The sequence below is a fragment of the Corvus cornix genome, chromosome 10 (genome assembly GCF_000738735.6).
Source record: "Corvus cornix cornix isolate S_Up_H32 chromosome 10, ASM73873v5, whole genome shotgun sequence".
NCBI classification, from domain to species: domain Eukaryota; kingdom Metazoa; phylum Chordata; class Aves; order Passeriformes; family Corvidae; genus Corvus; species Corvus cornix.
The window spans coordinates 4,835,492-4,853,788 of NC_046340.1; the positions used below are offsets into that span (position 1 = coordinate 4,835,492).

General features: G+C 39.8%; 1 protein-coding gene across 6 annotated transcripts in view; it reads right to left on the reverse strand.

The window, feature by feature from the left end:
- Window positions 1-1,156: 1,156 nt before the first annotated feature.
- The window catches only part of ZFAND6 (zinc finger AN1-type containing 6), a 34,740-nt gene continuing 17,599 nt past the window's right edge, over window positions 1,157-18,297 (reverse strand). For all 6 annotated transcript variants that reach the window (XM_039557567.1, XM_039557568.1, XM_039557569.1 and 3 more), the window contains 5 exons: window positions 10,675-10,844; window positions 9,619-9,730; window positions 7,442-7,542; window positions 2,755-2,868; window positions 1,157-2,170 (listed from right to left, as the gene is read on the reverse strand). In XM_039557567.1, the coding sequence (XP_039413501.1) occupies window positions 2,022-2,170; window positions 2,755-2,868; window positions 7,442-7,542; window positions 9,619-9,730; window positions 10,675-10,825 (627 nt within the window). In that variant the 5' untranslated portion in view covers window positions 10,826-10,844 and the 3' untranslated portion in view covers window positions 1,157-2,021. The remainder of the gene's footprint in view (window positions 2,171-2,754; window positions 2,869-7,441; window positions 7,543-9,618; window positions 9,731-10,674; window positions 10,845-18,297) is intronic.

Sequence of the window (18,297 nt, forward strand, 5' to 3'; positions counted from 1 at the left end):
CATTGGTCAGGAGGGCAAAGAGGAAAGAGAAAAGGACATGTTTAGGAAAAGAGAAACCAGAAATAGGGAAGAATCAAAGTGAGAAGGACTAGAGAATATGGAAGTAGCAGCAAAGAGGAAACAAACACTCACCGAAGGTGACACTGCTGCTCTTCCACGCTCTGAGCTGGGCAAGAGGAAGTTTAGCAAATGCTCTGAGGAAATACAGGATCTCTGAGCCATGATAAGGCAGTTAAGAGTTATTTATTCCTTCCTTCCTTTACTATAAACTCCATGTGCTTCGTAGATTGTGGTTAGGCCATTTTTGCAAGCACAAGCTACTTCATTTATTATTGAGTCTTGCAGATTACTTTCTGTAACTACCACAGAAAGCTCCTTCTGCTGCACAGTTTATATCCTAAATGTAGTGCTTTATCTACTAATTGCCAGCCGTAGCTTTTAAAGAGCATTCCAAATTTTAAAGAATGGAGCCAGCTTTGATTAAAAATTTAATGTTTCAAATAAAGCTGTGCAATCACGTTTGTTTCACAAATGCACCAGCAAGTCACCCAGTGAGACTTCAACTGCACATCAGGACCACCTGGAGAGGAGCTGGTGCTACTTTATTAGTGTACAGTTAGATCTGGTGACAAGCAGCACTGGCTGAAGTTTCCATGGCACTACATAAACCACCTTTAAGTGATGGAGATGACCAGGGTTGAGGCACAGACTTCAATCTCAGGACAGGCAGCCTTGAAGAAAGAAACTTACTGAGCACCCTCACAAGACAAGAACAATTCCTCCAACACTGCTGTCTGTCAGACAGTAGATCCCAAACCCACAGCACCATTTCCTAGAATCACACACATGGCTTCACAGCCTACTCACGGCCACATCTGTTTTACCTTTAGGTCTGGCCCAACTGAAGTACATTGTCACAATGTCACAAATGCCCCAAACACTCCTGCACAGGAAGCACGGAGAGCTCCCTGGGCAGAATCAACAGACAAGGTGTGGAAACTGCAGTGTCTCTGGTAGTTACAGGTGAAGAGACTTTAAAAAAACACCAGAATTTAGCTGGCATTGGGATACACATGGTCACTGTGAATAAATACACTTTAAGTAAAGGAACCACCAAGGGAAGGTCCCCATTAAAATAAAGCAAGAGAAATCCAACTTACATATTCCAGTGACAGCCACAGGGGCTCGGATTTTTTTAAGTTTTATTTAATCAAAGTTAAGACGTGGATAAACATAAATACAGCACAGGTATTTCAGATCATTCTTCATATTTGTGTACAGACAAACTGATGGATGTAATCCCAATGAAAACTGCAGTCAATGAAGTGCATACAGCCTTCCCCCCACACACACAAAAACAAACCCCAATTAAAAAAAAAAAACCAAAAAAACAACAAAAAAACCCACACAATCTCAGCACACACTCTCATTACAAATGATTCATACATAAATAGGTAGAGGGTGCAAACAAGCTAATATGCGAACATGTATAACCTCTCGTTAATGGGAAAAAAAACCAGAAGCAGCCATAATGATTAAAATACATTCAGTTACTGATAACTAGTTGTGCCATACAAGGCATTATCAAAAAAAAAAAAAAAAAAAAGGAAATTGTGCTGCAGAGAAAAGCTATATACAACAAGAAAATAAACTGCAAAGTTAATGCATGCATGTTTTATCCTGGAAAAGCACAGCCCTCCAATATTTTCTCCACGTTTGTTATAAAAGCCCTCTGCACTCAACTAAAATTAAAATGATCTTAAAGGATAATACTTGTAAAGTTTACTTAAGTCTTCAGCCACAGAAAACTGCAATGAAAATAATGTTCAGAGTCATTTTCAAAACAAAAAACAAAAAAAAAAAAACAAAACCAAAAAAATCTATTCATCTGATGACATGCATGATTAAAAGGTCTAGGCAAGATACACTGCTCTACGTTCCTGATGACTAAGGAAAAAAGCTCAAGTCAATTTAATCTGCAGATGGTCAGAAGATTTTTGTATTCCAGCAGAAGCAGCAGTTCAGATCTTCTGGATCTTTTCCCCAACAACTACAGGATTCTCTTTTCTGATTTTCTCAGCAGCATCAGCTTTGTAATTGTAAGAGCAACTGTGTACATCTGAGTAACGGTGCATTCCACAGTAAACGTTCCCACACCGACATTCGAACCCTGTGGACAGAAACAGCAGCTCAGATATTTCAACATTCTTATTTACATTGGTTTGCTTTAAATCCTGAATGTGTTCACTCACTAGCAGTAAATCTCAGTCACCAGTGTCAATCAATCAGCCAAAGAGCCTCTGCTGCAGAAAGCATAAGAATCACAAATACATTTTTAAGTGATTACAGCAAGATTTGACTTGACCATCCCTCTTTTTGCATGACACTCTAGCACAGAACATTCCTAGAAAACTCCTGCTCTTTTGCTAGTGTTTATGAGCCCTGAAGAACTCAGGCCCTTTCATTGGACCACTGCAAAGGTGGCTAGTGAATGGCAGAAAACTATCAACCAATTCCTCAGCTAAGCAGACTTCCAAAAGGAAGTATTTGGAATTATGAACTTCACTTTAAGACAGGAGGCTGAAAAACAAAATGATACACGAATGACTAATCTAGTAAGATTCAGCTGAAAGCACCTTTGACTATTACTTCAAATCAACATCAAATGACCATGCCCCATTTTCCCTTTAAGATAACATTTCAAAGGTCCAAAGCCTAAACAAGCATAAGGAAACTGAAATCAGTATTTCTTACCAGTAAGTCCAACCTTCTTCCTGCACATGAAACAACGATTCTTTTTCTGTTTTGGTTTGTCAAGCGACTTGTCCTGTTCTTCAGGTGCGGGCTCTGCATTCTCTGACACTGAAGCTGACATTAAAAAAGTTAGTAAGAACAGTGAAGAAAAAAAAAGTCTGTCTCTTCCCTTTTAAGTCCTACAACAATCTAAAGCCCATGTTGTACATTTCGCCATTTTGCTGCAGCTTCCATGTCTGAAGTGTATTGGTGTCTCTGCAGTGACTGAACTCTCTCCTTCTACACCTTCAATGTAATTTAAGGAAAGAACTCACCAAATGCTTCAAAATACCATAAAAAAAACCAGAGTAATAAACATTAGGTTTAACAGTAAGATTCAGCACTGTCAGATTCGGGAAGAAAATCCAGCAGCCAAGTGCTTCCCCACAGTGTTACTCGCCAAGTTCCCAAAATCAGCTTGTAAGAAGCACTCTGTGTAACAGCATCAGCTGAGCCAAACACCCTCTTTCAGATCCTGAATCAACATTATTTTTGCTGAAGGCTGCAACACGGAGGCCACACAAAACACAGTATTTCAGAACAATCTCAGCTATTGTGACACTGTTGCTCTTGCACACCTGGAAAAAGCCTACACAGAACACAGTCACTACCTGGGGTGAGAAACACCAGCTCAAGAGACCCAGACTTACAGGTTGGAACTACATTGTCCTGGAGCCCAGAAGGAAGCAGGTAAAGACCTAATTTTAAAGACATTTCTCCTAAGGCAACTTTCAACCTACTTCAGTGTTCTCTCACATCTAAAAGAAACAGGTTACAGGTTGTGTGGGAGAGTACAAACAAGTAATGGTAGTATTTGCCTGACTCAGGTAAAAATAGAAGTTGGCTGGTTTCCTCAAGTATTTCCACATTCCTTACATTACAAAACAGAAATAGAAACAAAAAAACCCCAACTTCATTTCAAGAAGGGCAAAGAGCCAACCTCTGCCTACCAGACATAGCTACACCACAGCAGGACAAGCCTCCAGGGAGTAAGATACACAGAAGCTGGGAGTATCTGCAGCAAAGAACAAAAGCAAGCCCCAGCTGGGAGGAGTGTGGATGGAAGCAGAGCTAGAACCAGTGCTGTAAGGAAGGGAATACAACAGCAAGCTCAGACATTTGTCAGGGAAAAAGCTGCAGGCATCTCTGTGCAGCTGGACTTTTGTTTGTCAGAGACTGTCAGATGCAGTTCTGTGCTAGTTCTACGCCAGTTGACAGCTCTTCTGCATGACAAATCCAGTGGGGTTTTTCATGCGCTGCTATTCTGATCTTTTTTTTTTTAAAGGAAAGGGCACTCACCACTTTTGCTATGTATCAAAACATTGTACTAAGCAACATCAATGGATAGCAAGATACCTGATAACCAGCAAAGACTTTGCCTGAGGGGACAGTATATTCCACAGGTTAATCTAGCAAAGATACTATTATACACAGTCTATTAAGTCCTTCTAAGTCACCACCTATGTTACAAGCAGAGCTTCTCTTTGTCCTGAAATGTATAAAAATTCATAGTTTGCAAAAAAAAAAAAAAAAAAAAAAGGAGGTTCAATGGCTTTAAATGGCTGTTACAGGGCACATTTCTGACTGGGGATAGCATCAGAAGGATTGCAAGATAAGAACCATAATCAGCAAGGACTAAAAGAGGTGAGACAAATACCAGAAGGGGTAAGACTTACTCAAATGAACTTCTGCAGTTTTATACAAAACAGACATTGCAGTCTTAATTCATTAAGACATCTCATGCCATGAGCTAACATTCTCCAGTCTGCATTTCCTGTTGTAGCAAAATCCAGTTACCTCAATGTAAGTTTCACTGAGAGCCTCTGTAACTATTAGCTAAATTTAGGAAAAACTGGCACTCTTCCCTGCATAACAAGGCTCTCAAACACCCTTACTTACATTTTCTTTGTGCGTATGGCTCTCACATTAAAAAAAGTTTAAAAATACTTAAGCGCTGCTGCTCAGTGTAGAACCGAGTGGGAAGATTCTTCTACTGCACCACAAGTCACTCTGTATCTACTGTAGTAACCATAAATTTTAGGTCTCAATTTGCTTTTGAATAGAAGCCAGAGATTTGAACCAAAATCCTCTATGATAATCACAAATATCCCAACCATGAGTTTCATTTTACATCATCTTTAATGGTATGTTCATGGTATTTAAGAACACTAAAGTTAAAAAAAATTCTATTAGTCCCTATCTTAGGGCATCTGGGCTTTTTGCAGTGTTCCACAAGCACCATCATACAAACACTAGCTCTGAAGTCTAGACTTATTAACATATTCTAGAGTTTTCCTCTATTTCTTCTGCAATGCATAAGTCCAACAAAGACAACTCTGAACTGCTCTTTGGGAACTTTATCCCTTTGTAGTTTTAGCTTGACTGCAAACAGCAAGGACTGTTGCACACAGCTCAAGTCCCATTTATCTGTCTGCTTTAGAAAAGTAATAACAGTAATCTAAGAAAGATTAATTATTCACCCAGTCTTTCGTTCAATGTTGTTGCAGCCTGGTAATTTTTGTTACATGGCAAGTTAAGGAGACCTCAGCTGAACACAATACATTAAGTTACACCAGCAGCATAGAACAATTCTCCTCAGAACAGACATTCCCAACAAGGTAAGATTTTATCTAAATAAATAGTGACATTACTTCTCCTTTTGTTCCCCTACATCATCAGAAATACTATGAGACACACTTCACTCTGGGATCAACTAGCACATTGCTGGGACTTTATCTTTTTCTAAATGTTAGAAACTTAGGCAGTACTAAAAAAAACCACTTGGATTCACGTGTTTGTATTACATTCTTGTCAGCAACCTAAAATTCAAATTCCAAAAAAAGGAGAAACTTTAGGATGCACAACTGTTAGAGCAATTCAATTAAATTCTCTCAGCATCCATTCTAAGCTGCTTTCCTTTCAAACTTATATTTTCAAATCAAAATGCTTTAAAACTGGAAACACTACATTTCCTATGATTTTCAGTTACAGGGCAACACAGAAGGAACTCTTAAGGAAATAAGGCTGACCCTGCCAGAGAGTTATAAATAGGGATGGTAATTTAGAACTGCAACTATATGCTGGTGATGTTCTTAGTTTAGAAACGAGGGTACAAAGAAAAGGACAGAGGACACAGCTGAGTAATCTAAACACCTCATATAGGTTGATCCTTGAAAAACATACTGTAAACTGCAGATACGTCCCTAAATTCAAAGCTTCTGGTTGAGAAACCTCTTTTCTTGTAAGGAGAATGAGCTTGAGAGGTAGAGAATCAGAAGGAGCACAGCTTTACCCAAATGGTTAAGGAGAAAGACATGCCTCTGAAAACCTGCTGGAAAAAGTCTTTTCACAGGCCCAAGTCACTTCACAGTGTAAGGGTCAATAAAGTAAAGTATTCCCTCTGCCTCCCAGCGAAAAGCCCGTAGAGGCACTGTCAAAACTGAGACAAGAGCTCTCAGCTCCAGAACACAAACTTCCTAACAGGCATTAGAGCGTATCTCTAGAACATACATTTTCAAGAGTAAACATGTTTCTAATAATTAACACCTCAAAGGTTAGTAAAAATGGTAAAAAAAATAGAATTAAAATCTTCTCACAAGTTTATGTAACCAAGGAGATGGCCTTACTTGGCACAGTAGCTGAATAATGACTCTTATATTCCACCCTACAAAAAGGGATGGGTCAGGTTTAGAAAAGTATCTGAGAAGTGTAACTTTGATACCAGAGGTACAGTAGAAGAACAAATATTTAGAATGTTTAAGTGGAATTACATGTTGTATCTGTGAAAAACCTAAACTTCTGTGTTTAGACTAGTCCACAAAAAAATAATCCTCCCCACTAAAGCCTAAACTGTCTCAGTAGAAGGCAGAATATTTACTGTCTTACCTTTAAATACCTTTCATAATGTCTACAGGTTACCAGTCTGAGCACATTTTGTACACTATCTGGCATTTCTGCATTTCCTAAGAAATATTACTAATTTTTTTTTTTTAGTCTTAAGCTCTTAAAGTCTGCATTTAGAAAGAAAAAGGGAAAAAGAAACTTTATTTGTACCAGCAAGAAGAATTTTAGGCCAATATAGTTAAAATAACCTACTCAGCCATTTTCCTTCAAGTAAACATAACCTGTGGTTTGTTAATTTTATACTTGATAAAGTGAATTTCAGTAGTTCAAAATATTACACCACTACAGTTCCTAAGTAAAACGTTCTTTTATAGGTATTTCCTGTTCATAAAAAATACTCACCCTGTCTTGCAATGGCTGTGTCAAACACCCTCTATCACAAATATGCTCATAAGCTTCTGGTATGTGCTGTAAATGGTTACTCTGAGAAGTAACAGATACTCAAAACTCTACTTACATGTAATAGCCATGGCATACAACAGGATGTCCATTTACAATGTGCATTTCCAACACCAACTAACACACTTGTTTATGGCAGACACTGACCAATCACCAATTAAACATAAACATAAGGTTTCAGCTTGACTTGCCATTCAAGAAAAGAAACTTTATCCTTATTTTGCCTTCTGACTTCACACAATATTTGGGTTTGAGAATCAGCCATCTCAAACAGGAGTGTATTAAGAACAGTCAAAGTTTAAAAAACATTATTCATAAATTCTGCCTCTGAAAACTAGGCACCAACCTTGCAACTCTTCTGTCTCAGGTACTGTTTTGTCCACGGCCGTACTATCCGGTTGGGATGATGCTACGGATTCTGTTAAAAGTGACTGACTTGACACAGGGCTGGGGGGCAAAAGAAGAAAGTTACAATTTTTATGATGCATTTCCACGTTCTTTTCCTGTAAGAGATACATTAGGGCACCTCCTGATGAGGTATCCCAGAACTTTTCACTCTGAAGCTGTTTCTGTAGCCACTTAGAACTGCCACAATCTGAACTGACACAAAAGGTAAACATTTTTTTAAATTCATATTGAATGCAATAAAACAGTTCTACTACAAAAAAGGAAGAACATTTTGGGTGGTTTGGCATACCATCATTCCACACAGAAGCAACAATGCAACATTCAATATGCAAGGATCTTTATAACATAAGTCAGCAAGATAATTGTAGAGGAGCTACTTTCAGTGTTCTGGTGATATGAACAAGAAAATTGCAGCATGTCAATGTTTCCAGTAATAAAAAGCTGCAGCAGCTGCACACAGAACCCCTTGGATTTTCACAGTGTAAAGTGGTGCAGGCAAAACTTCCCAATCCTTTGGCCATACTGCTAAATCACAGCATGGCTGAACACTCACCAATGAACACCCCGAGCAGCTGAGAGAGAGCAATTCAACACTAGCAGTCACTCCCAGACAAGCTGCTCATCCAGCAGCTCTCCTATGGAACAAGACAGAGCTCAAGCCCCAAGCAAGAGGTAGCACTATCTCATTTGCATTATTTTTTTTCTTCCTTTTCACTGAGGGAATTCACTCTGAAGGCAAAGCCCAGCAGCCCATGAACCAGCACTCCATGGCACAACCAGAGCACTGGAGTCACAATTTTAATTGTCAAGAACTGCATGCAGGTCTTGAGCTGCTGCCTGTCTGGCCACCTGCAAAAGGACACTGTCAATTTAATAGATCTGTCGTTAGAGCATCGTAATTCTGAGGTATTTCCAGAGACTGAAGTTGAATTCCTGCTTTTTTATTTTGGAAAAAAACCCCAAGCAAGTGACACTGATTTTTCTGAAGTGCAAGTCCAAGAGGACTCACTTCTCCTGCAGCCAGTAATCAAGCCAGTGATCAGTGAGGTACTTCTGCTCTTTCATGACTTTATTGAAGTTGTGAGAGAACAAAGGCAAGGCACTGTAATTGGTTCACATCTGTGCATTGACCTGGATGAACTTTTTTTTTTACACATACCAGAAGAGTTGTTTCAGGGTAAGATATGTATTTTCTAGCCCAACTAGAAACCTCAGAATGGAAAGACTAAATATAGCATCAAGCATGGCACCTAGCTCTCAGTTCATATGCAGGATCCAAGCATGAGATAACACCTCCCATAAAAAGATAGAGAGCAGAAAACAGTCTGAGCAGAATCAGTCAGCAGTAACTGATGAAATCGCCCTCAGCCTGTGTTTTGCTACGTTCATTTTTCTAAAGAAAAGTTGAAATGAGTATTACTACAAGTTAGCTTCCATGGTATGTAACACACTAACACTTTTCACTCAAAAAATTTCCAAAGCACTTAAGTTGCTGTTGGTTGTGTCATTCTAAACTGAAATGAAGCACTAAATATAAACAAATATTTAGCTTTTACAAATGGAGAACACTTAGTAAGTCTGAGTGATTTACAAGAGGACATTATGTATCCTTGAATAATCCTGATGGAAATTACTTGCTTAATAAGAGATCAGTTCAGTAGCACAACTTGTACCAAGACTTGTATCTTTCCCCTGTTCTAGTACTCTCCACTCTTTGTGAAGCAACTGGCTTGTTAACACATTATCATACATTTATTTATGAGAGCTCTAGTAAACAGCTCTCTGCCATTTTACAAAATCCTCAAATTTCCAAGATGAAAAGAGTCCTCCTTTGGTAAATGTACAACTACAAGTTGTGGAATCAGAAGAGCAGCCAGATAAATCTCTGTAGAACAGAAGCTGGCAACTTCTATTTGAGGCTAAATTCTAAAGACAAATTTCCATTTGAATGCCAGATGAAGCCCTGACATCCCATGCTTTAAAGTCAGCACTGAAATCTTACACTTTTTCCTAATCCTGGTTCCAGCATTTAATTATGCAGGATCAGTACACTTCATTTAATCATTTTGACACAGATTTTTCTGTAAAGACACAGAGCACACCGAAGTGTCTTACCTTGGCTGCATAGATGGAGTCGATGTAGAATCTAAAGTGGACTGAGTTTCCTGGGCACTGCCCTCTGTGCACTGGACCGGTAAGGACTCGGTGATACTACTGACAGAGGCTGCTGCAAGACACACACCCATGGAAAATGTGTTATGCTACTTCCTGGGACTACAACAGTTACACACCGAAATCACTCTTCAACCCCTGCGACACCAGTCAAGAAAGTAATTGGATCTCTGCCTACACCATAATGAAATGTAATTTAAAAAAAAAAAACCCACACATTATGTTTGGCCATATTTTGATCTCATTCCAGCCCCAGGCCCCCAGAACTTACACTGCAGAAAATTTTGAAGCTGGAGTTTTAAAATAGTTATTATTTTTGCTAATTAAAGCATCTGCAAGCAGCTTTCTCAGCATAAACTGCAGTATTCTGACATGAGAAGTTGGTGTTTTGTTTAAAAAACCAAGATGGATCTGTAAGAACACCAGTGTAACATCCTAATGCCAACTCCAGATGCATTTTGAAGGTGTAGAACCCAGATCCTCAGATTTCAATAGAAGCTATTGCTTCAGTTTAAAAGGTCAGGTTGTAGGAAAGGCGACAGTACACGGGGCACTGGGCCAAAAAGAACAGAAAGTATATGAAGTTAAGGAGAAACTATCAAGTGTTTACAGGTTAATCCTTCAGCATGAGGCTGCAGAGACAAAATACCTGTACTTTTAAATGCTTTTCACAAACATTCCCCAAGATCAATCCTATCTCTACACTCAGTAATTCCAGGAAAAATATGTTGGCATAGTGTTTTTCTGCATTTTTCCATCTTCAAATCAGAAACACTCGAATACAAAAGGTATTAGTGAGAGTCTACTTCTGAGCAGATTAGTGGCAGCACAGTTACATTATGAGCATTCCATCCAAGCTCATTCTGCACGGTAAGATGCTGGAATGAAATGGTTTGCACTAATGCTCCAACAATCAGTATTTGGACATGGCCATGAAGCTGCTGCCTGCTGTGTGTCAGGTTGAGCTGTTCACACACGTGTACAGACGGTGTTACTTACCAGGAGGGCTAATTCTACCATTACTGTTCTGCCTCTGAAGGTGCTCTTTGTAGCACACTGAACACATGCCATTTGTGCGAGGATTCCCGTAAAATCCGCAGCCAGTGGAACAAAGCATAGGCACTTGGCTACGGTTAGTTTCTTGAGCCATTTTCCCTTCTTCTATAAACCTGAAATTGATACAGACAACCCAGTATTTAGAGGCCTGAGAAAACCCTTCTTTTACAGCTGACATTTGAAAATCTGGAATTTCCTATAGCTCAGCAAAAAGACCTTCCAGAAAAAATGCCTTGTGGGTAACTTGGTGCCCTTTCCCAAAAAGTCTAAAAAGTCTGCCCAATAACGCAAGTACAGTCGTATGTAGGCTTTGCATTACCCACCCTCAGCCCCACCAACTTATTTTTGATATACACCCCGCAAAGAAAAGTAATTTTAGCAAATATTGGAACTATTACTGCTTCTAGCAGTCAGGTAAGGGGAAGAGGGGAGAGGGACACTTATGCTGAAACCTGAACACCTGACACTGTGCATGAGAACTGTAAAATAAAAGACAAGCATAGTAATACAGACTTACTTGCTACATAGTAATTATAATTAACAACAGTCACATGAATTCACATGTCACTGTGTCATTAGTGAAAGACAACATAACTGCTTACCACAAACCCTGTATTATGATTTTTCACACACTGAGAAAATCACCCTTTCAGTCAAAAATATTAGACCAGGTACACATAACCATTTATTTATAAATTATGTGTGAAAATATAACAAAAATGAGAAGTAGAAGATACATGAGTCACCTCATTATTTAACATCCTTAAATTTGGTTTTCATTAAAACTGCATAATTTATTTTTTTCCCGTGGCTTGTATTAAAGTAAGTTTACAGATATTTGCAAGATATTACAAGAAGATTACAACAAATTACCATTTCCATCAGTGTTCTGGGGTTCCTAACTATTATCAAGTGGTCTAACTTGCAAATCATTTCTGTCACGCCACTGCATGAGATAAAAATCAGTTTCCATTTTTCCCACATCCATAAATATACAACTGCCCTTTTTTTACCAATTTTGAAAGAAAAAACAGCTTCTCGTTAAGAAACTAGGTATATCAAGGTATCAATTATTTAACTCAAGATCAACTTAGGTCTACCATTTCCTGATTAAAAAGTAAGCTGAAGCATAGGTAATTTTAATTCTTGCAAGTCAAGCCAAAGATAACCAATATTACTGAAAAAAGAAAAAAAAAAAAAAAAATCAATCTTGCAAGTAACATCAGTATACATTTCAAACAGAAAAAAAAAACAGAGGGAAAAGACTTTCAAGATAGTTGAATACTTCACCAAGTGCCACGTTATAAAACTAGATTAAACCACAGTAAGAAGTACCACAGTAAAAAATACTTCCTTTTACATAAGAGGTATTTGAAGCCAAACGCAAACAACTTTCCCATTATTTTGTTTCCAGAGAAATCTCATCTCCTCTCACACCCACACCCACCCCATTTTGTTTTTATTTCCCCAAAACATATGAAATTGATATCAAGAGCAAACCTCTGGGTTGCAAAGCCAACAGCAACACAGAAACAAGTCACGTCTTCTGCTCACAGCAATAAGGTACTCTATGGATGAGGAAGTATTCAAGATTTAAGACAAGGAAGATGTACAGGCAGGAAGACAACCAAAATCTGATAGCATCTTTTTCAGCTTCAACCTGCAATTAAGCTTATTTCAGCTGTTGACTGCACTCCCCCACCCCGACACAGAAGCACTTGCTTTTGACATACAAAGCCCCCATTGACCTCACATGACAGCTAAATTTGATTTTTGCTGAAGTACTGTACTTGTAGTTGAAAGAACACTTTCATTCCTGCCTTTCTCCAGACAGTCTTTCAGAATGAAACTGCAAGTAGTGCATGTGGAATTTAATTCTTATGTTGGGCCCAACATTCAGAGAAGCCATTTCAAGGGAGAGCAAGTGAACACAAGTTTTCTGTGCTTTGGTAACCAGAACCAATTTAAAGCTGAAACCTTATGCATGTCACTCTTGGGATAGAATGTTTAAGATTGAAAGACTAATGAAAAACACTTTTGACTGAGTATTTCAAGAGCTAATAGAGATTCAATGTCAAAATACAAGTATTAATCCTTTTAATTTTAGGCAGCAGCATATTAAAGAACCCTATGCTAACTTTCAGAAGGCACCATGATTGCCCTTCTGTTCAATATTAGCTTCAAGCAGCACACAGGAACTCAGTAACAGCACCAGCCACTGCTAATATTCCCCTACAGAACGCTGCTGAAGGGACCAGGTGCTAATGCAAACACAGAATAACAATCTCTAACATGGATGTAAAAAAAGACGTTTGGGTCCAATTCAATAAACAAACTGTGAAAGGTGCCCAAAGATGCCCAGACGAAAAACAAGAAAAGCTGGCCTCAGTTCCAGCTAAGCCAGTTCCCAAGCTCATTAACCAGTGGATCCTGTCACCCGTCAAAGCACAAGCCACTGGCATGAGGCTCCAGAACACTTCAATCTCCAAGGGGAAGTGCCAGGGATTCTTCTGAAGAGTTTTAATAAGGGCCACAGGAAGTGGAAGATCTTTCATTGGTTTCTAATATTTGAGAAATACAGTGAATAAGAGATAGGATCAAACTGATGCAATGTTATGAAGTCAAATGAGAACGTGCACCCAGACAACAAGTTCGAAGAGGGCAGCTGGCTATAATCCCCCTCACCCACACTATTAGTGCTGTGAGCTACCAAAAAAACCCACCAGGAAAAAAGGACCATCACCAACACAAAGTTTTCTGACAGTTCAGTGAGCTCAATCAGTTCACATGCAAAAACCCAAGTAGAAAGTCCAACACAAAGGAGAGCCTCTGGAACTGATGTGAGGGAGGACATGTGACCAGGAGGGACAACACATGTTTTAGCCACCTGTAAGCTGCTGGAATGGCTGAACTCATCTATTTGAACCCTAAAGCCACAAAATGCCAAACCAGTATAATAAGCTCTCCCATCCTTAGCCCTCCCTTTCAGTGCTCACATGCACCAAAATGAAACAAGGAAGTGATCAAACTTTAAAAAAAAAAAATCAACCACTTTACCTTGTGCCAATTAGTTTCAACACAGGTTGGTTTCTGAGCTCATTTGTCACGGGTGTGCTGTTTGGGCAGGAGACAGGGTCTAGCTAAAGACAAGCGTGGAAATGCCTGTTTCAGCAGAAGAGCAGGCTTGAAAAATTAAGAGAACCACTAGCCAAAAACAGGCATTGAAAACAGAACGAAAGAGACCCAAGTACTGGCAGTTCCTGCCAGTGCCACTGCACTTGAGCCATGGCTCTCCTGCACACATGCACTCCCGCAGGAGGGCCAGGGCCGGATGACAGCACTGCCGCAGGGACTGCTCCTCCTCCCGCCCGGGCAGCAGGCAAACAGCGCGAGCAGAGCAGCTGGACTCTGCCCCATCGCAGCAAACATCAACAGAGAGAGATCATGGAACACATGTTTTTGGGGGAGGGAAGGACCTCCCATCAGCCCAGTTCTTGGCTCAGCTTCAGATGATTTTTGTTTCAAAACTGTCTGTAATTCTTCACCCAGGAAGACCCGCAGTATCACCAAGCCCAAACATCCAATAAAGCATTAAAGGCGGGCAGTCACTGCTGGAACAGTGCTGTGAGAGGGGCGAGCCTGCTCCCACAGCTCCAGCCACTGCTGCCCCCCTGCTCCTGCCTCCAGCCACATCAGCTCAGCCATCTGATGGAAACAACACAAATATTTGTTCTAGTGCACTGGAGAGCTTGCTGATCTGATAGAAGATCAGCTCCAGAGAAATGACATACACTGCACAGGAAGTGACATGGCTAAAAATAGGACAACTTTTTAGGGGCAGCAAGCCCTTGCTGAGCATCAAGCCTACTGTAAAATAAATCCCAAGTGCATACACTATGCACATTTCAAAAATGGTCTCCTAAGCTTGGCTTCAGTATGACACTTGAAGCAGCTTCATAGATGAAGTGACAACAAGGTCTTGGGATCAGCATGACTACATGTATGTCCCCCTCAGTTTGAGGTGTCACAAAAAAAACGTGGACCTTGTCAAGCTCCTGGCTATGCCTCTGGGCTCTGCCTGTTCCCCCAGAGCTGTGCTTGCACAGCATTCACGGGGTAACGCTATGAATTCTGAAGGTTATTCTGAATGCAGATTTGATTTACCTTAAAGAAAAAACCCCTAAACAACAGAGCTCTTTACAGTATTTTAAGCACATTCCCTGCTTTGCTTTACAGTATAGTTGTATAACCAGTTGTACGAGCACTAATGAGAAGGAACAGACTTGAGGGAAGTGCAAGAGCCTTAAACAACTCCTCTCAGTGCAACCCCAAAACATCCACTTCGTTGAAGATAATGGAATAAACAGCTTCTTTTTGTATTAGCTAAAAATTGCTAAATTTCAGCTGAAATTACCTCTAACTGTTTTCTAAAATATATTTATTGCCACCAGAAGCATGGCAGCACACAGCTCTGCAAGCTAAGTCCTCCTTTTCCTACAAATAAGGTGCTTAAAATCTACCTGTTCCTGTTACTCCTGCAATACCTAACTTCATGCATCTAATCGTGCCCTCTTACTGCTGCTACAGGTCCTACCTTTCCTCCCTCACCACAGCACATCCTCAGAGTATTCCTCTCTGTACCAAGGAAAAAAATATGCAAAGGACATTCCTACAAAATGTATAGAGGTGAAGCTGTAGAAACACAAGAGCAGTGCAAATCTTTTGGACATCAAGTTCTCTGGAGAAAGAGACACGTCTTCCAGTACTCTGTAAAGCAAGTAACAAAATACTTGTGGACATCCCTTCCCCACAGAGCGGGCACTGTCTTCCTCCCCACCCAGCTTTCTTCATTTCCTTTTACTTAAAATGTGTATATGCCACTAGTTTCAAATAACCAATACCCTAACTTTATAGGCTTCAAATGTTAATCAGTAAGATCACAGAGAGCAGCATTTAGCAGGATTAAACACACAAGGTTTAGCAATAATCTCTTTCACCCCCCCATTCTCGACAAGAAAAAAAAAAAAATCCAGCACAGAAGCCAGCTCTCTCTTCATCTGTCTTCCCCAAAGAAAAAGGTCTCCTGCATACCAGTTATCATCATACTTCAAGTTGTGGCAAGGAAAACGAACAGATCCTTACATCCTGCAGTACAGTCTTGAGTTCTGCAAACAATTCTAAAATCTGTGACTGGTATGGGAAGGATCCCTCCCAAAAGCTAATGCTGAGACCACCCAAACAGCATTGTGCCTCAGCACCACAGCAGACGCCGTTTGAACCGTTCTGATGCCAGCTTTGAAACCGCTGCTCAAAGAGAAAGCAGAGCACTGAGTGTGAGCTACTCTTCACTGTCAAAATCAGCACACTGACAGTTTTACCTGACACTCACCTCAAATGATAACTCCAATTTTAACAAGTGATTAAAATATTCCCTCCTCTGTCATAATCACCTTTATAAGGAAGCAGTTCAGCACTGAGTGAAGTAGCACCAATACTAATGGTCATTTTCAATTTGCGCTAATGAAGCGAGGAAGAAACTGCCGAAGTGGTAATGTGTGCTGCTTAAACATACACAGCTTCATTCCAGGCACAAATAAAGCAAGACACAAAGTTGGGCACACAAAAATACACTTCACTTTAGAGCGCATACTGGCACAGATACCCAATACCACCTGTACCACCATATGAAAAGGCATGCTGGTACAAAAAGCAATAAATAGGAAATGCATTTCCCTACAGTCTTATCAAAACAAAGGGTGAGTAAAGGCTCAAGAGCAGAGTTCTGCTCCATCTTGCTGCAGAAGCTCCCAAAGCACTGGCTGTGATGGAGGATACCACTTCATAGTGGAATTTGCTGCTCAGATGTCCTGCTGGAAGCAGGACACTACTCAGGGTATAAAGCACTAGACTCACAAATTAATAGCAAGTTACAGAACAGTCCTGTTTTCTTTTACTCCATTGCTGTCTCCCAGAAAGCTCCAATTTACATTCACTGAGCAGTCATTTGTAGCTGCTTTAAGGCATTATCATGTCCCAGCAACTTGCTATGGAGCCAAGAAGAACTGGCAGATTTGAATAGGGGCCTCAGCCATTACAGCTCAGCTCAGCTTGCTGGTTGCAGTCAGACATGTCATTTCATCTTACAGCTCACCCTGGCTAAAGAACTGCAGCTGGTTCACATTTGCCAGCACAGCTACATGTGTAGCTACACTCTGACCCAGTTTCATCAGAATGCTTTAAGTTAAAAAAAGTGAATATGGTTAAGGACCAGCTATGCAAGCAGATCTGTAAGGGCAGCGACCTCTTTGTTCCTGTAGCAGCAGAACACACAGCTGCTGCATTTTTCAAAACATGGGAGTTCCAACTTCCTCAGCACCAAGAGAATCCATACATTTTAAACCTTTCCACTCATTCCACCGAGCCTCCGGTTTTCTTGCTGCTCACAACAAAGTTTTAAATTGTAATTTGAAGTAGAATTTATACAATGACTTCATAACAAAAACAAAATACTCAACACTAGTGACCAAAGACTCACATAAGATGTTCTCCTAACTCACTTGACAAGTCATTTAATATCTACTACATTCCTGTCTATTCCTGTTGAACAGCTTTTTATTTTTGTTTCTTGCACAGACTTATTTTAGGCCAAAATCAAGTACTTATACTAGACACTCCTAGCAGAAACTTTACAAAAAGATGGAAAGAGTTACGGAAGTCTTTTCTTCACTTCAAATTTTTAGTAGTTAGTAAGTTTAAATCCTTCCATACAAAAATCAAAATATAAATAAAATTTGGACTCTTAAGAAAGCTGTATCTCAGATTTTAGTTGTCAGACTATGAAACAATCAGGCTAGTGGAAGAGACACACAGATGAGAGAAAGTGCCAACTCAGAAGTGGCAGATGGACAGAAAAGAGACAAAAGTTCAGGTCTTAGGAAGGGAAGGAATATTAGCAAGTTTCGTAACTAATCTGAGCCAGAATATCATAAACCCAGGAACACCTGGCACAGACAAAGCCTCCAGTGTTGAAGTGTGTATGCTGCTAAGTACAGCTGACTGCTCTTGTACGCAAGGTTACACGAGGAACAAGAGAACATTTCACTACAACCTCTTCACTCTTACTAAGCAAGAACAAAGATGCACAGATTCTACACTGGTATCAAGGAGATCACTGATAATAAGGACTCAGCTTTCCATGCTTGTCTACATACACTATTAATAGATGTTACTTTGAAACTGTAATTACTACTTGTGACCACGCTTAACCTTTGCAAAGCACTGATTACTAGAGCCAAAGATTAACTTCTGTAAAAGAGGTGGTACTACAGACTCTCATTCACCTCGTGCAAATGCATCTAATTGCTTGCAGAGACCACTTAAAGTCTACAAACAAAACCAAGAAGTATAAACATTTTTCATATTGAATTTCCAAACTTTCTAGTATACTCAACACACCAAACAAAGGGCCAATTCCACAAAGTTCACTGTTTTACTGAAAATTAATTCAAAAAAAATCCCAATAATTAACAAGCAATGTAAGAGGTACATTTTATTACCTAACAAGAG